At 48.4% G+C, this 16,608-nt stretch overlaps 1 protein-coding gene across 1 annotated transcript; it reads right to left on the bottom strand.

The window, feature by feature from the left end:
• Nucleotides 1-467: 467 nt before the first annotated feature.
• Nucleotides 468-15,398, bottom strand: LOC117029226 (keratin, type II cuticular Hb5-like). The gene is made up of 9 exons (XM_033118332.1): nt 14,976-15,398; nt 12,090-12,298; nt 10,587-10,647; nt 9,492-9,587; nt 8,633-8,797; nt 8,257-8,382; nt 5,090-5,310; nt 2,395-2,426; nt 468-1,665 (listed from the first exon to the last, which is right to left on the bottom strand). Exons 1-9 carry the CDS (start codon nt 15,396-15,398, stop codon nt 1,514-1,516), a joined length of 1,485 nt encoding a protein of 494 aa, XP_032974223.1. The 3' UTR covers nt 468-1,513.
• Between the last annotated feature and the right edge of the window lie 1,210 nt (nt 15,399-16,608).

Here is a 16,608-nt window from a genome sequence, read left to right as displayed (position 1 = left end):
CCAAACCATCGGGGAAAACGCCCTCCAACCGGTGGTCTGAGTTTTGATTCTGGGTTCCCAGACAGGAGACCTGTTCTAACCACCCTGTTATAAGATCTGTCCAAGATTCTTGGGGAGCAGAGGCTATGGGACGATTTTTTTGCAAATACTTCCAGGAAGTTCCTTTATGTCACCCTCCATCTCCTATCTCTGGAGTGTCAGACTAGCAAGGTAGGATCAACTAGAACCCCTCATCCAGGAACATTTTGATGGGCCAGGATGTTTAGCCTGAAAGGAAAATTGGGATAAGGCAGTGGAAAGCTTATGAAATTTGGCATTCCCTAGACCTCTGTTTGGATCCTGGACTAGCTGTGTGACCTTAGTGAAATTATTTAACTTCTTTGGGCCTTAATTTTCTTACCTGTAAAATGAAGACAATAACACTGTCGCTAAGACAATGGAATACATACATGATGTGCCAGGCAGCTGCTTGTGAATAAAAGCTCTTTTCTTCCCCTTTTCTACGTTGGTCCCCACCACGCCTAGCCTGGGTGGCAGACTGGCTCTGACCTTACGGCATTCAGAAGAGAAATGCCAACACATGATCTGATCCTGTCAGAGGGAAAGTCACCTCCACGGTCAGAATTATCTGACTCTCCTTTGCCCTCTGTCCACATAAACCAGTGGTTCTCAAATTTAGTTCCTATAAGAATCACCTGGGAGCTTGTTTAATTCAGATTCCTGGGCTCTTCCCTGGGTGGCCCCCCGCCCTGATGTAGGTTGTGTTCTGGGGACCACACTTGGAGAAGCACTGAAACAATCAGGGAGTGGGCAGAAGTGGCTGGAAAACAATGAAGGAGACAGACAATAACTTGGTTACTAGGAGAAAAACTTTAGTCACTGCCATTTAATGATACACACCAAAAGATCGAAGGAGCCATACCAGGAATCACCCCAATGCAACCAGATTCTAAACCACCAATAAAAATCTCAGCCAGTTAGCCTTAGTCAGTCTCTCCATCCCGACATATGAACAGTTGGGGGATGCTCGAGGAACATACAATGTCTCATAGCAAGTGAGGGGCCTCCTGGAGTCCCAGCTCCATGTCCCCCATTGCCCCCTCGGTGCTGAGAAGCCCCTCATCGAGGGCAAAGCACAGAGATGCACTGCCATCTCTCTACCTGGCTCCCTTCCCAGAATGGCTGGCACAGGGTCGGTCACTACTTAGTAAATGTTTGCCAGCCTGAAGTTAGTTGGGGAAGAAAGTGACTAAGCAGTTTATATCAAAAGCTTTTGCATCCCTTTCCTGGACCACAGGGAGGGAAGAATCAATGGAAGTGGCAGTAATGCCAAACCCAGGGCTTGCGCTCAAAGTGTAAATCACAACTCCAGTAAGAAGGAAGGTGGAGAGTTAGTCTGGGATCTCAGGAAGGGGAGATTACTAACCTAACGTTTGGGCCTGAGGGAGATTTTCCCCTCCTGCTCGCCACCCTGACCTCACCAGACCTCATCCCTCCAGAGTCCCACCGCCTGCTAGGCAAACCGCACAGATCTCGCACTGGAGCAGGCCCCCGCTACAGAGGGGGAGCCGAGGCCTCCACTGCTGATGACCACACCCCCCAGGCCACCAGGGATGGTGGAACTGAGGTCCCCGCAGACCACGCCGCCCTGGGAACGACTCACACCTGTAGATGGAGACACCAGGTCAGAATTCTCTTCCATCTTAGACATGCTGTGACCCAGAATGTTTTAAAACTAATAATTCACTCTCTTCACACTCCAAGGGACCCGCAGCATGAATCTTCTGAACTACAGGCAAATCTAAACCCATTGTCATCTGCTTTCTGAAGGAATGTGGGTAGCAAAGCGGACACCTAACTCTACCTGAACCAGACTAATGTTGAAACGCGTATATACACTCTATGAGCAGACACTGAGGGAGGAATCCTCTAGAAATATGGTTGCTGGAAAGATGACAGGAACAGACAGACACTTAGCCTAGGGGCTGTGTACCTATTAGACTATTAAAGATAAAAATGTTAAGGGTTGCCTGCAGTGGCCTCAAATGATCAGAATAGATGTCTAGTGTTCCTTCTTATTAAAACATTGTACCACTCGAGGACTATTCTGTGTGTTATTGAAAGGCTTAGGTTATTTCCACGGAGCCAATAAGGGGACAAGGGAGATGCAGAACTTGTCACATTCATTAGCTTAGGATTCATGGATGTTCCAGATGGCTCCATGTAGGGACCAAATATTTTGACCATCCGTTTGTCCAGATCTCAGAGACCTCAGTTACTACCTCCCTCACCCAGTACCCCATGGGCAGAGAAGTTCAGCCACCAGTTAGATGCAACCCATTATTAAGACTATTGACACCCAAAGGACCCTACCCCCTTACACTCCCAACTTACAGATGTTGACTGAGCCCACGCCTTCACACAGCCTGCAGGGGACAGGAGAGAGGGAGCATTAGAATCAAGCTCCCCTGCCCTTGCAGCAGGTCTGTTCTTCGTCCTAAAGGACGGGAGAGACGATGCAGGGCTGAGGGCGTGCTGCCCAGCTACTACAGACAGCGCCAGTGTTGGCACTGCTCCCTGGGTTCCCAAAAGAACAGAGGAACGTTAGGTTGCAGGATCCAAAACACCATCTTATGCCTCATTTGCTTCTCGGCCATGGATGCTTGATGGACTTGAAAGGTAGAGATGGGGGTGCAGTGGGGGTCGGCCTCCTTGCCCCGTGGTGGGAAATTCCAGCCAAGCCAAAGAACAGGTGATGGGATCGGTTACTGCCTAACTGGACACCTCTGGGTAGGAAAAAGCTTGCCTATCATCCAAATTGATCCCTTTTTATCCTACAATTTTAAATGCTGTCCCAGATATCAACCCGACTTGATGAATGCAGAGGAAGCCTGAAAGGTGTGGTAGTTAAGAGCCTGGATTCTGGTTCCAGGTCACCTGGGCTCAAATCCGGCTGAGCCCCTTCTAGCTAGGTGACCTTGAGAAGTCACCTAACCTTTCTGTGCCTCAATTTCCCCAGTCATGAAATGGGGATGATAATATCCACCTCCTAAGGTCGTTGTAAGCTCTATCTGTAAAGTGTCTACAGACAGAAGCTGGCACACAATAAATCCAATTAATAGTTTGCTATTCACATTGTAAGTGTCTCATTCATGATGAGACATTTCTACCTCCACAGTGGGCTCTTCATAAATGCTCCTTCGTCCCTCACAGCGACCGGCACTTTCTGTTTCTATGTCTCCCCCTTTTTTCTAAGCCCAGCTACCAACCTTTCCCTCCTAGGAAAGCTCTAGTCTGATTCCTTCTGCCCAACTCAGAGCCCTGCAATACTCCAAAGCTTTTCAATTAGGATATTGATGCCAGCTCACTTTCCTGCCATGTGAGTCTGACTTTGCCACAGCCTTGGCACTGTGCCCTTTCAGACAATTCTAGCTAATGCCCATGGTGGTGCCTGTTGAGCCTCAATGCCGGCACCAGCTACCTCCAAGTTGAGTGATTATGGCTGCTTTTATATTCTTATTTCCTATATTTTCTAAAATAAGCATTACTTGTGTAATCCAAGTAAACATGTTAAATGCCAAGAGGGGAAGGTCTATTAAAAGGTCAGTGGCCACAGGGGCGGCCAGATGGCTCACTTGGTTAGAGCACAAGCTCTTAACAACAAGGTTGCTGGTTCAATTCCCGCATGGGATGGTGGGCTGCGCCCCCTGCAACTAAGAATGAAAACAGTGATTGGACTTGGAGCTGAGCTGCACCCTCCACAACTAGATTGAAGGACAATGACTTGACTTGGAGCTGATGGGCCCTGGAAAAACACACCATTGCCCAACATTCTCCAATTTTAAAAAAATGGTATGAATGCTGGGGAGTAGGTTGAACGCTTAACGGTGCAAAGCAGGAGAGAGCTCTGGTGGTTTCAGCCAACAGCCGGAGGAAATAGACAAAAAAGTTTACCTGCTTCGGTCAAGTATGGTGGGAATCCAGCAGCATGGCCAGCTGCCCTGGGTGCCACTCATTTCATTTTTCTAACAACAACCGTGTGAATAAGGAGTTTCTGCCTCTGCATGGGTGCAGCCCTGCCTGGAGACCCTGGAGAGAGATATTCTTATTCTGATAATAACCTGCTCCTACTCCTGCTTACTAAGTTCCGTTAACCCGTTTGATCCTTGCAACAGCCTTAAACAGTGGGTTTTCTGATTACCTGTTTTACAAACGGGGACACTGAAGCATAGAGGTTTGAAGCTAGTAAGTCGTAGAGCTGGGATTTAAACGCAGGTGGTCTGGCTTACAGCCCGTGATCTTCACGTCTAAACTCTACTCCCCCGGGTAGCCTGCTTTCCCCTGACGGGCCTCAGCTAGGAGGCAATAATAATGTGGCCACTTTAAGGCTAGAGGCCCATGCACCATCCCACGTATAAAGCCACATTGTTCCTTCCCATGCTGACTTCACCTACCCTCAGTTCTTGGCTCAAACTCTCAACACAGCCTGAGGCGTCCTTAACTTTTCCCGTCCCCTGAGCTCTTCTACCTCCTTTTCTGAAAAGCCTCCCTGGGCTACTAACCCATTCATCTGGAGAATGGATTTCTGTCTGCCCCTTTCTTCCCCGGCTAAGCAAGGACCCTGTGCTACTCATTTCTATTTCCTGGTCCTGAATACCAGACTGTCTAGGTTGATTGGATTCCTGTCTGTGCCTCCCAAATCAAATGGCCTTTAACAAATCTTCTGAATGACTGCAGCTTTCACAACCCACTGAAATGTGATTCCAGAAACAGCTCTCAGCCAACAGGGTAAAATCATGGCCTTGGAGTGAGCTTTTGGTACAGCTGGAGGGGCAGCGTAGGAGGGGGAAAGATCATGACGTGCTAGCCAGGAGACGGGTGTAATTTTAGCTTAGCCACTAACTAGCTGTGGTCTCGGACCCTCCCCTTCCCCTCTCTGGGCCTCAGTTTCTCTTTCTGAAAATGGGGAAATGGCTGGACCCCAGGATCTCGAGTCTTCCTCAATTTGAATCTCTCTGCCTGGGGGGTTCTAGTCCAGTGAGGCTACAGCCTGAGTGGGGATGTGAAGTGACCCCAACCCCCTCCTCACCGGCTCTCCTCGCCCTCCAGCAGTTTGCGATAAGTGGCGATCTCGATGTCCAGGCCCAGCTTGGAGTTCATCACCTCCTGGTACTCCTTGAGCAGGCAGGCCATGTCCTGCTTGGCCTTCTGCAGGGCGGCCTCCAGCTCGGCCAGCTTGCAGCGGGCATCGCTGAGGGCAGCCTCGCCCTGCTGCTCCGCCTCGGCCAGAGCAACCTCCAGTTTGCAGCGCTGGGGGAAGGAGAGAAGGGAAGGAGTTTGAGAAAGGCGCAGTCTGTGGGAGCCCTGGTGTCTCCCACAGCCTTGGTCATCCGCTTTTGCCTCCATTCAAAATGGTCAGCTTTTAAATTAACTACGCAGGGAAATAATAGCCGTTTGGAGATTTCTTCCTTCATTGTTGTATGCTTTATGGTAAAACTCAAGTCCATGGTGAGCCATTACAGGGAGAAAATTAAGCCCTGGAATAAGGTTGATAATATTTAGTGATACTACCTTATATGTGTTCACTGTTGTTAGTTTACAAGGCACTTTCACAGTTTTCTTATTTGATCTTCAAGTTACTCTGTCAATTGTTCAGAATAGGCCTTGTTATTCCCATGAGGCAGATGAGAAACTGAGACTCAAAGCGGCTGTGACTTGACCTAAGCTACCCAATTAGTGCCAAGCCCAGGTTTTCAGAGGCTACTGTACGGGGTCTTATGTTTGGCCCACTGAGCTCAGCATGCTAAAAAGTTCCCATTTGCAATAGCCAGCATGCTAACTACAGCTCTTCCCTTGCCCCCACCTAAGAAAACATAAGGAACTCCAAAACTCGGTAGCAAAATTTACTAATAACTCCAGTTTTAAAAATGGGCTAAGGACTTGAACAGACATTTCTCCAAAGAAGACATAAACGGTCCACAGGTATATTAAAAAATGTTCAGGACCACTGATCATCATGGAAATGCAAATCAAAACCACCAAGGGGTATCATCGCACACCTGTCAGGATGGCTATTATCAAAAAACCAAGACAACAAGTGTTAGTGAGGATGTGGAGAAATTAGAACCCCTTGTACACTGTCGGTGGGAACGCAAAGTGGTGCAGCCACTATGGAAGATAATATGGAGGTTTCTCAAAAAATTTAAAATAAAACTACCATATGACCCAGCAATCCCACTTCTGGGTATTTACCCAAAAGAATTAAAATCAGGATCTCTAAGAGACGTTAGCACTCTCATGTTCATACGAGCATTATTCACAATAGCCAAGACGTGGACACAACCTACATGTCTCTGGACAGATGAATGGATAAAGAAAATGTGGTATAGACATACGATGGCATACTATTCAGCATTAAAAAGAAGGAAATTCTGCAATATGTGACGACATGCATGAACCTTGAGGACATTATGCTGAGTAAATAAGCCAGACACAGAAAGGTAAACACTACATGATTCCACTTATATGAGGTATAGAAAATGTCAAATTCATAGAATCAGAGCGGAATGATGGTTGCCAGGGGCTGGGGGAGTGGAAATGGGAGGTCACTAATCAATGGGCATGAAGTTTTAGTTCCGCAGGATGAACAAGCTCCGGAGATGCACCGCTGCTCAACACTGCCGAGAGCCAACACATTTGTTATACTTACAAATACTTACAAATTTGTTCAGTGGGTAGGTCTCGTGTTAAGTGTTCTTATCAAATAAAATAAATATTTTTAAAAAGCATATCAGAATGCAAGTGAGAATAACTTCTAATCTTCTCTGATTTCACTTCTGGAAAGTAAACCGTTCCCATATTTCATTACCTCAGCTATTAATAGTAACGAATTACATCTTACACAGTGGGTGAGAACAGCTAGTAGAAGAGAGAGGACAGGAATTAAACCAGGTACATGTGAGAACTCAGCGTTATGGTAGAGGGAGTGTCACAGGCCCGTGGGTAAAGAATGGATCACATAATACATTTTCTTACTACATAGACGTAGAATTTTTTAATTGAAACCCTATTCCCTATATATAAAAAAATTAAGTTCAGATGGATTAAAGAGCTAAATGTGAGAGCTAAAACTATACAATTAGTAGAGGATAAAATGTTAGGAGGATATCTTTATGACCTCAAATTTTCGTAAGTATAAACCATTAAGATAGGAATTGGTGGATTTGGCACATCCAGCCTAAATATTTCTGTTCCATAATGGACGCCAGAGCAAAGCAAACAGACAAGTGACAGATTGAGAGAAGATTAATTGCAGCATGTACAAGTATAATTTGCAAAGGTTACAGTCTAGATACAGTGGACACGGAAATGCTGCAAATCACCACGAAGAAGACAGGAATCACAATAGAAAAATGGCAAATGATAGGAACAGGAGATTCTTAGAAGAGGAAATACAAATGAGTAGTAAGTGTGTGGAGAGACATTCAGTGTAAATAGTTAACTAGAGAAATGAAAATGTAAATAACAATTAGACGATGGTTTCCACCTATTAGAGCCACAAGAATTCGAAAGTCTGAAATAGCACATGCTGTAACAGAAGCCCTCATGTACGGACAGCGGGAATACACTGGCATAGCACTCCGTGGGGATTTATGGAAAGTATATAAATGAGTTTCTTATAACTCAACAATTCTATTTCTTGCTTTATACCTTCAAAACATCTCTCACGTAGATGCACATAGAGACGTGTATAAAAATGTCCATGATACAACTGGTTGTAGTCGCAAAGACTTGGAGGCAAACTAAATATCCATCAACAGGGGAATGGAAAGGAAATTATGATTTATGAATATTATAGAATTTCATACAACAGAAATAATGAAGCAGATCTTTTAGAGCAACATGCATGGATTTTAAAGACATAATGCCAACTGGCAAAGGAAAGAATCAGAACGAAATTTATGGTATAATATCATTATGTAAATTTAAAATACTAAAAAGTTTATATAAATATATTTTAAAGTATATATGTGTATATATGTAACTATATGTATGAAAGAGGGACTATAAGGACATCTATTAAATAGATAGACCAATCCTCTCCCTAAAATGTTTTGTGCACTGCTGGTCCTTCAGATTCAGGTCGTTAAAAGATAAGCCCCTTCAAAGATGGCAGCTGGCCCTAAAGGTAGAAAGAAAGCAGAGAACACATCAGAAGTAGCAGGAGTGCCAAGTGGGGTCTCAGTGTTCCCCAACCTGCTGCTTGGCGTTCTCCACCTCGGCAGTCAGCCTCTGGATCATGCGAGTCAGGTCATTGAGCTCATCCTTGGTTCTGCGGAGGTTCTCGCCCTGCTGGGTCACTGTGGCCTTCATCTCCTCGCACTGTGGGTTGGCAGACAAACAGCCAATGATCACAATATGGCTGCAGGGTGTGCTGGGATGTCACTGACCCCCCGATCCCCACCCCACACCAGCTTAGCCAGCCTACTACTGTCCTTCTGCAATTGCCCCACTTGCTTCTCCTACACTGCACTGAGGCAGCCCTCTGAGTGCCTAGGTGCATTTCCCAGGGAAGCTCCAAGTTCATGACTATCCTCCCTGTTCAGTGGGGCAGCCCAGCCCTGCAATTCACCTTGGTTTGGTACCAGGACTCGGCCTCGGTGCGGCTGCGGTTGGCCACGTCGTCATACTGAGCCTTGATCTCGGCCACAATCGAGTCCATGTTGAGCTCCCGGTTGTTGTCCATCTTAACCACCACCGAGGTGTCAGAGATTTGTGACTGAAGGACATAGATTTCCTGTAAAAGATAACAGCCAGTGCCCTCAGCTCCAAATCCCCTCCAACTCTTATCTCTCCAAGTAATCCAAAAAACAATTCCAACTCTGAAACTTTAAGAAATAAATTAGAAAACGACTGGCAATTCAGGAAAATTTTACGTGTAGCTTTAAGAGGAAAGGGCTGGAATTTGGACCACGGCCTCAACGCAAAGAGTAAGGTGGAATTTCATTAATGCCGAATCAGGATCAACAAATGCAGATTTCTATGGTTTGGGACAAACTGGATTACTGTGCCTAGAGCCTAAACTCGCCAGATCTGCTGAAGCTGTCTGTATAATCCACCCAACCAGACAATGGCCAGATTTAGAGTCCTGGCTTTTCTAATCGGGTTTTTACACGATAATTGTCATTGTAGCTATATGCCTATATCTATTATTGTCAAACCTCCACTTCATGTTGTGCTGTACGGACAGGCAATGAATTATATAGTCTTTCAAATCATTTTAAAGGAAGGACGTCATTCATTTCCATTTTGAAAGGAGGCCTGAACAAGAGAAAATCTCCCTAGTCACAAAAGGAAAGGCTGTTGAGATCCTAGATAAGTAAGGAATGGACAATTCTCCCTAGAACCAAGGAACCAGGACAGTCCACATCCCAGGAAAACCTTCCTCCATCTCCTCCCGCACTTGCCCTTCTGGAGATGGGGAGACTCACCTCTTCATAAAGGGCCTGCAAGAAGTGCATCTCCTCCTTCAGTGCCTCCACGCTGGCCTCCAGGTCAGCCTTGCGCAGGTAGGCGCCATCTACATCCTGGTGGAGAAAACAGGAGAGGGTGGGGCACGGGGTCATTCAGTGCCCCTTGGCCGTCTGCCTCCTGGCCTAGCCCCTTTGTCCCTCAACCATCTGGCCTGCAATTACAAATCTAACCTGGACTTCTCGTCCCTTACCTTCAGGGCCCCTCTAGGAGGAGCAGGGCCTTTTTATCTGCCCCTGATATTACTTCCCGTCACATAAGCATCAGTGGGACCACCTGGGGTAGGAAGTAGAGAGAAGTCTGCTCCCTACAAGCTGTTTTCCAGTTCCTCCCGAATTGAGGATTTTGCTAAATCGGATAGCCTAATATCACAGCCCCGAACATCAGGCTGCTGCTAAGCCAAACTGGCCCACGGAGCATGACCATGAGGTGGCCACAGCGCCACGCGTGCACCTCCTCCTCATGTCGTCCTTGGCACCCAGGTCAGGTAACACCCAACACCCAGGTAGCTGACTCTCCTGCCTGAGACCCAGGTCGTACCTCTAGTGGCAGATTTTTTACCTGGCCTCTCTCCATTTCGTGATTGCTCACAAATAAGCTGGCTGGTAAGCACATTATTTGTGAAAAAGCATTAGTAGACACTTCAACTTACCAATTTGAAACCAAAGGGAACTCATTAGTAGTTTTTGCCCCATCTGCAAGTGCACTGAAGGAGGGCCACAGCTAACAGAGTCACCAGCCAGCTGAGCACCAACACATCCCCACGTGGGAGGCAAAGTCCACATGAGAGGGAAACAGATTTCAGCTAATCAGGAAGTTGCCAAGTAACCAAACAGTAGTAGGATGAGGTTCTCTTGATAAGAAGCCTCCCTCAGCAGTCTCGGTTCCTGTACGCGGGCCACGATGGCTTCCAAAGCCAGACCAACCTCCATTTGCCAGGGGACTGGTGTGCCCTGCCACCACAACTAGACTGATGTGACCTTGGCCAGATGCCCAGTCTCAGAGCGTCCAGCATCCAAGAGTTAATCGTTCGCCATGTGGGAAGAGTCACTCACCTTCTTCAGGACCACAAACTCATTCTCCGCTGTGGCCCTGAGGATGAGCTCTTCTTCATACCTGAGGAGAGAGAACACAGGTGGAAGGGCCCCTCGGGCTGAAAGCCAAGGGCTGGCCAGTGAGTCCTAGATTTTCAAGACTCCCTGGTTCTGCCCTTGACTTTCCGTATGCCTTGGGAGAAGAGGCTTGGCTTCTGTGGACTTCTACTTCTCAGCCACAAAGAACCCACCAAAGGGCAGTGGACATACAGTCCAAGTCCCTGATTTCTTGTCCAAGCTTGGAAGTGAAGTCACTGCAAACCCTCAGGCAAGCCATTTACTTTCTCTGCATCCTGAGTTAACATGCCCGGTGTGCAGTAAGGCACTCAGTAAGTTTGTGGGATGAATAGAAGACAGATGCTCCAGAGGCCCGTCAACCCTAAAATTGTACGAAACGTAAACCTCCTGGAAGCCCTTCCCATGACGTTCTGTGCCCCCAGCCCCAACATCCAAGGACTTGAAATCCTGGAAGCCACTCACTTTGCCTGGACTGCTAGGGGGCACTTCCACAGCCCTCCCCAGCCTGGTTGCTCTCTTGCTCTTGGCCATGAGATCTGAGCCCTGCCCCAGCCAACAAGAGAGACCAGAGTTCACAGAGCACCGTTTTCACAACATTGTAATTACAGTGTAATTTGGGCTGCTATAAAGTCTGAGCTCTGTAATTACCAGCCCTCACACCCCCAGAGTGGGAGACAGACTTTGATACCTGCAAACAGAATTGTGTCTGCATTTTCATCCCCCCAAGGAAAGTAAAAACCCATTGCTGGGTCCATCTGGATGGTAAAACCTGATCTTCCAAGACCAGAATTCTAATTACTTCCAATTAGAATTACGGGGACTGATAATGTCAAAATCACCCTTCATTCTGTGTGTATCTACCAGATAAAGCGGGACAAGTGAACAGTGATCCAGTGAGTAAAACTAGGTAATGGCCAAACTAAACAAGTCCGGTGAAAATAAAAGATTTACATGGACCTTTGAATTGTAGAGCCTTGCAGAACAAGAGCCTCATGATTTATCTTCAGCGTAAATAAAGGTGTCATAAGATACCTTAAATGGTATCAGCCTGATCATTTTCAAGAATTCTCTTCCGGGAACTTTCCTTCCCACCCATCCTGACACCAACTGCTCTCAAGTTCTGCTCTTCGGCCCTATTGATCTTGGTTCTCCTGTTTCATTTATTCTCTCTCCATCTCTCGGTCAGTTCAGTCTGTGCCCTGGGTGTGTGTCCCACCCCTCTAAGTCTAGGAGCTCTCTTTCTCTCCAAATCTTTCCCCAGTCCTCAGGATGGGCCTGAAAGAGCTGGGAACCAAAACAAGATGGAGCAGACTGATAAAGCAATTCATCTGATTGGTAGCCTGGAATGACCCTGACCTTTAGCCATGTCTGCCTCCAGGATAGTTGTACGGACTGAGCCAAGACCTACCCCACTCCCATAACCATCCCCAGTCCTGTCATGCTCACTTCTTCTTGTAGCCCTCCAGCACCTCCTGCACGTGGTTGAGCTCTGAGGCCAGCCTCCCGCTGTCCGCCTCCACACACTCGGCCTCCCGCCTCAGCGTCTCGAAGTAGCCACTGAACAGCGGCTCCAGGTTGCTCTCGCAGCACTTGCGGTTCTGGTAGAACTGCCACTTAGTCTCCAGCAGCTTGTTCTGCTGCTCCAGGAAGCGCACCTGCCGCCCAGGGTGGGGGAAAAAGACTCAGGGGTTAGTCTGGGAAGGTGCCAGGTCCCCCAGAACTCTCTCTGCCCTTGGGGATGGCCCCTGACCTGCAGGAGCCTGTGACCTTCCCCCAAAGGCCAAATCATTTACAAAGTCTGAAAGCACAGTTCACAATTGTTGCCCCAGTAACGACCCCTCATTCCATTCCCATCTCCCAGAAAGAGTACACAATTTATTTGTGATTTGTTTGTTCTGCACAAAATGAAACATGTAATCCTATGAAAACACCACGGACCATGTGTGGTAGACCAAAAATGTCCCCTTAAAGAAGATCACACCCTAATCCCCGGAACCTGTGAATTTGTTACATTATGTGGCAAAAGGGACCTTGCAGATGGAATTAAGGTTACGGACCTGAAGGTCAGGAGATTACCATAAATTATCCAGATGGGTCCCAAAGTCGTCATGTGAGCCTTCCAAAGCACACAAAGAAGGCAGAAGAATGAGAGATGCTGAGAAGAAGGAGGCAGAGGAAGAACTACACATGAGAAGCAAGAAGCACTCGACCACTATCGCCAGCTTGGAAAATGGAAGGAGAAGGGGCCATGAATCAAGGAAGGCAGGCAGCCTCCAGCAGCTAAGAGCCAGGAGACAGGGACCTCAGTCCTACAATCACATGGGACTCAATTCTGCCAAACACCTGACTGTCCGCAAAAACAGGTCTCCCCCAGGGCCTCCAGAAAGAAAGGCAGCCCTGCCGTCAGCTTGATTTCAGCCTCGTGAGATAATAAAGTTGTGTTGCTTTAAGTTGCTATGTCTGTGGGCATATTTATAGTGGTGATTTTAAAATGCACCCTCTATGATTCTCCTTCAGTCTGACTCTGGGGTTCAAGAGCTCAGGATGGAGAACTCTGGACCAGTAGTTAGGAGATCTCTCACTGCCTAACTCTGCCACCAACCAGGCCACCGTTTTCTCTGAGCCTCGCTGTAAACTGAGGCAGTGGGAACATATCGACAACTTACACTAGCAGCCCCAAGGCCTTCTCTGGCCCACAGGCATGTTTTCTTTGGCCTACACTCTGTTTTACAAAAATCTGATTAATTGCCAATATTTAATAATTGAGTGAGTTCAGGCAAGAATCTGAATCCCCCTGACCTTGACAAAGCAGACGCTCTGGAGGGGAGTGGCAGCATGCCTCTCAGTTTGGCTTCATTCATCGAGTGCCATGCCATTAGCAGTCCTAAACTTTGTGACCTCCTCAAGCCCTAACCTTCTGGGAGGACAAGCCTGGTATAAAGCAACCCTCCTCAACCTGCGCTTGTGGGAAAAGGAACCAATACCCTGGTTATCCAAAAGGCATCTGCCTTGGGTCTCCACATACAGGCACAAGTCATGGGGGCAGCTCTCTGGCCTGCTTGCTGTGCAGGCTGGAACCCACCACACTGATGCACGTTACACACCTGGAGCTTACCCTGAAGGAAGAATGCTGGAAGGAGGTACAGTAAGTGGCTGTCAGCAACCCCAGGGAGGGACTGATCGTTCCTACAGAGAGAGCAGTTTACCTGGGTGATGCCCAAAAGACTCCTTTGAGTCTGCATGCTTAGGGTCCTCACCATGTTGTTCCGCAAATGAGGAAAAGGCTCTCCCTCCAGGCAGATGCAGCCCCCTGCCAGGGCACACAGCACAGCTAGCAGAACATGGGCTGGCTTTCAACCTACCCCCCACCCCTCCTGATGGGTGTTCCTGTGCAGTGAATAACCTGCATGATCCTAAGACCAGCTTCTTTGTGCTAATGGAAAGAAACAGTGGTTCGGACAGCATGTTAAGAATGGGTATAGAGCCCCTTCACTTGCAGATATGCCTATTTCTGATGGAGGTGTTTGTGTGAGAACAAAGCTCCCCACCCACATCACCCAGTGTGCACCTTCTGGGTGTAGATGTGTACACCACTCGGCCCTGGAAGGTGAGCCTTTCCTCCCTTGGACCCCAGTGGCTGTTCTCCCCCAAAGATCAGATTGCGGGCTGTCAGAACGGGTATCACTGGGTTAAAGGAAACCAGAGCTGTATATCTAACCAGAAGGAGGGCTCAGAAACTGCAACATCAGAAAAGTGTGATTCAACAGCCCCTCTATGGACCTCCCTTAAGTTTCTCAGCTCACTTCCTTTCATTTATATAAATGTTGGGTGGAAGAGGGCACCCGGGGCAGAAGTCCTGGGAATTCACAGCCTTCCTATGATGTCCCCACCAGGAAGGAGCAGGAAAGGAGCTTCTGGCCCCGATTTCTCCTGGCTCCCCTCTCCGTGCTGGGGATGGCAGCCTCTCCTCCGGGGTGGGGTGGGGGTTCAGAAACCAGCCTAAGCCGAGATGTCCACCCCATTCATCCCACGAGCTGTGTGATGGCTGAGATCCAGAGGATGAGGCCTCAGACACATATTCAGTTCTTGCTGGGCAGGGAAATGCAGCAGCAATAAACTTTCCTGTTCTGGATGGTGGTTTCACATCCCTTTTGCATTTGACTCTCACAGCAACGTTTGAAAACCAAGATCCTGCTTCAGTCACATTCTCGAGGCCGCATGCTAATCAGTAGCAGGGCTGGGACCCCAAGAATCTGAACCCAGCCCTTCCCTGGGTTCTGAGTCCCTTGTCCATTCCTAAGCCACAGTCCAGGGGACAATCGACAGACCCACCTTGTCGATGAAGGCAGCAAACTTGTTGTTAAGACACTTGATCTGCTCCTTCTCCTCATGCTTCACGCACTGCGCGTTGGGGTCGATCTCCAGGTTGAGGGGCGTGAGGAGGCGCTCGTTGACTGTCACGGTGGTGATGCAGGGCGGGCTGGGCCCACAAAGGCCCCCTGCCCGGTAGCCAAAGCTGCCCCCACTGCGTAGCGGCCGTGCACAACTTACCGCGATCCGTGGGGACCCCACTGTACACAGGCTTCGGCTGCCAAAGCCCCCGAGGCGCCTGGAGCCCGGCCCCCCAGGACGGCTGCCGCGGTAGGCCACGACACTGGCAGAGCTGCAAGCCCCTGGCTTGGGCATGACAGCGGAGCAGGAGCTGAAATTTCTGACCCCATAGCCAGAGCTGATGCGGTGGGAAGCGCTTGCCATGCCTCTGCTCTGCAGGGCAGTGCCAGGGAAAGTGCAGGAGACTGAAGGACACCGCCACTTCTCACACCAGAGAACTGTTAGTGTTCTTTTATAGGGCAGACGATGGGCTCCCACCACATGAAAGGCAGGAGAAAGTTACTAATGCATTTATGAGCCTGGGAATCATCCCCAGGGGAGCATGAGAAGGAAAGCTGAAACTTGCCACCTTTAATAGCATATCAAGGAGACCCTGCATCCCAATAAACCTGTCCCTTGCCCGTGCAGCCACACAAGCCTGCACATATCTATTCAGCCCTAATTCCCCTCCATCCCTGGGAGTAGACCTTGGATCATTATCCCACATAGGCAAGTGGAGGCCTGGGCCAGCACATTCCTGAGACTTGAAGGGTCCCATGTCCCACCAAGGTTTCATTGGCCCGTCCTTCCAGGCAGAGCCCATGTTTCCCGTCTAAGGCTGCAAGGATACCTGGCTCATCTCCTAGGTGAGCATGTGGACTGAGCCCCTTCAAGCCTTGCCCTGTTATTGTTCTGAACTACATTCCGTCTTGCAGTACAGTCATTGCAGTTGGTACTTCCCCCTGGAATCAGACATCACATCTTATCTACTTTTATATCCCTCATGACAACCAGCACATATTAGGTTGTCAGGAAGCCTTGCTTGAATCGAATAGACTGGACACAAAGGGAATGGCCAATATCTGGAGAGAGGTTTCATCCAATCCACAAATATTCGTGGACCCTCCACCATGTGCCAGGCCCAGCAGCTGGCCTGGAGGAGGTGCCTTCATTCACAGGCAAGTGCTGAGGGTTCACCAGAGCAAGGCACGAATCTAGATGCTGGGGGAAATCAAGCGGGGTGGGCAGATTTCCCTTGAGGACACTGGGTCTCATGGGGAGACTGGACACAGGCAGAAAAGAGGAGAAGACTACTGCTCAGGTATAGGGAGTGCTCATGGCTGACCACAGAAGCACAACTCCTACAGCAGCTCTCACTGGTAGGGAAAAGTTGAGTGTGCAGGAAGGTGAGAGAGCTCCTCCATGCTGGACGTGCAAAGTAGGGCAAGCAAAATAGAAACCGAATTGAAAACTGAAGCTCTGAAAAGGGCCTGCCTCACACGGGTCTCTATTTGTTTCTTTCCATCATTCAACAAGTATTTATGGAGTACCTACTATGTGCCAGGTATCTTTCTATGAACTGGGGATACATCAG

This window comes from Rhinolophus ferrumequinum, chromosome 10, assembly GCF_004115265.2.
Source record: "Rhinolophus ferrumequinum isolate MPI-CBG mRhiFer1 chromosome 10, mRhiFer1_v1.p, whole genome shotgun sequence".
Lineage (NCBI taxonomy): Eukaryota > Metazoa > Chordata > Mammalia > Chiroptera > Rhinolophidae > Rhinolophus > Rhinolophus ferrumequinum.
This window is presented reverse-complemented; position numbering and strand designations above follow the sequence as displayed.

What these genes read in the sequence shown, in the direction of transcription:
- LOC117029226 (XM_033118332.1), bottom strand. Translation starts at nt 15,398, where the DNA reads ATGGCAAGCGCTTCCCACCGCATCAGCTCTGGCTATGGGGTCAGAAAT. An exon ending in AGTTTGTGGTCCTGAAGAAG is followed by an intron (nt 9,588 to 10,586) that starts GTGAGTGACTCT and finishes TTTCTCCACCAG; the next exon opens with GATGTAGATGGCGCCTACCT. An exon ending in CGTGGGCTCAGTCAACATCT is followed by an intron (nt 1,666 to 2,394) that starts GTAAGTTGGGAG and finishes CTCCATCTACAG; the next exon opens with GTGTGAGTCGTTCCCAGGGC.